The 297-nt window shown below is 70.0% G+C and overlaps 1 protein-coding gene across 1 annotated transcript in view; it reads left to right on the plus strand.

The window, feature by feature from the left end:
- The window catches only part of TRABD (TraB domain containing), a 2528-nt gene extending 2337 nt beyond the window's left edge, over window positions 1-191 (plus strand). The window contains exon 3 of the mRNA XM_015568714.1: window positions 85-191. Coding sequence (XP_015424200.1) covers window positions 85-191 — 107 coding nt within the window. The remainder of the gene's footprint in view (window positions 1-84) is intronic.
- Window positions 192-297: the final 106 nt, after the last annotated feature.

The raw sequence follows: 297 nt of genomic DNA on the forward strand, positions 1-297 counted from the left end.
GGGCCCGGGGCCAGTGGCGTCCCCAGCCAATCCCCGCCTCTGCCCAGGCCAGCAAGGTGCCCTTCTGCAAGTTCCACCTGGGAGACCGGCCCATCCCCGTCACCTTCAAGAGGGCCATCGCCGCGCTGTCCTTCTGGCAGAAGGTGAAGCTGGCCTGGGGCCTGTGCTTCCTGTCGGACCCCATCAGGTAGGGCCCCTCGGCCTCCTGCCCGTCGCCCAGGGCGACCCCCAAAATGACGAGGGGTCTGCACGGCCCCTCGTCCTGTGGCTGAGCCTCGGCCAGCCTCCCAGCCCTTC

This window comes from Myotis davidii, unplaced genomic scaffold (genome assembly GCF_000327345.1).
Source record: "Myotis davidii unplaced genomic scaffold, ASM32734v1 scaffold845, whole genome shotgun sequence".
NCBI lineage: Eukaryota > Metazoa > Chordata > Mammalia > Chiroptera > Vespertilionidae > Myotis > Myotis davidii.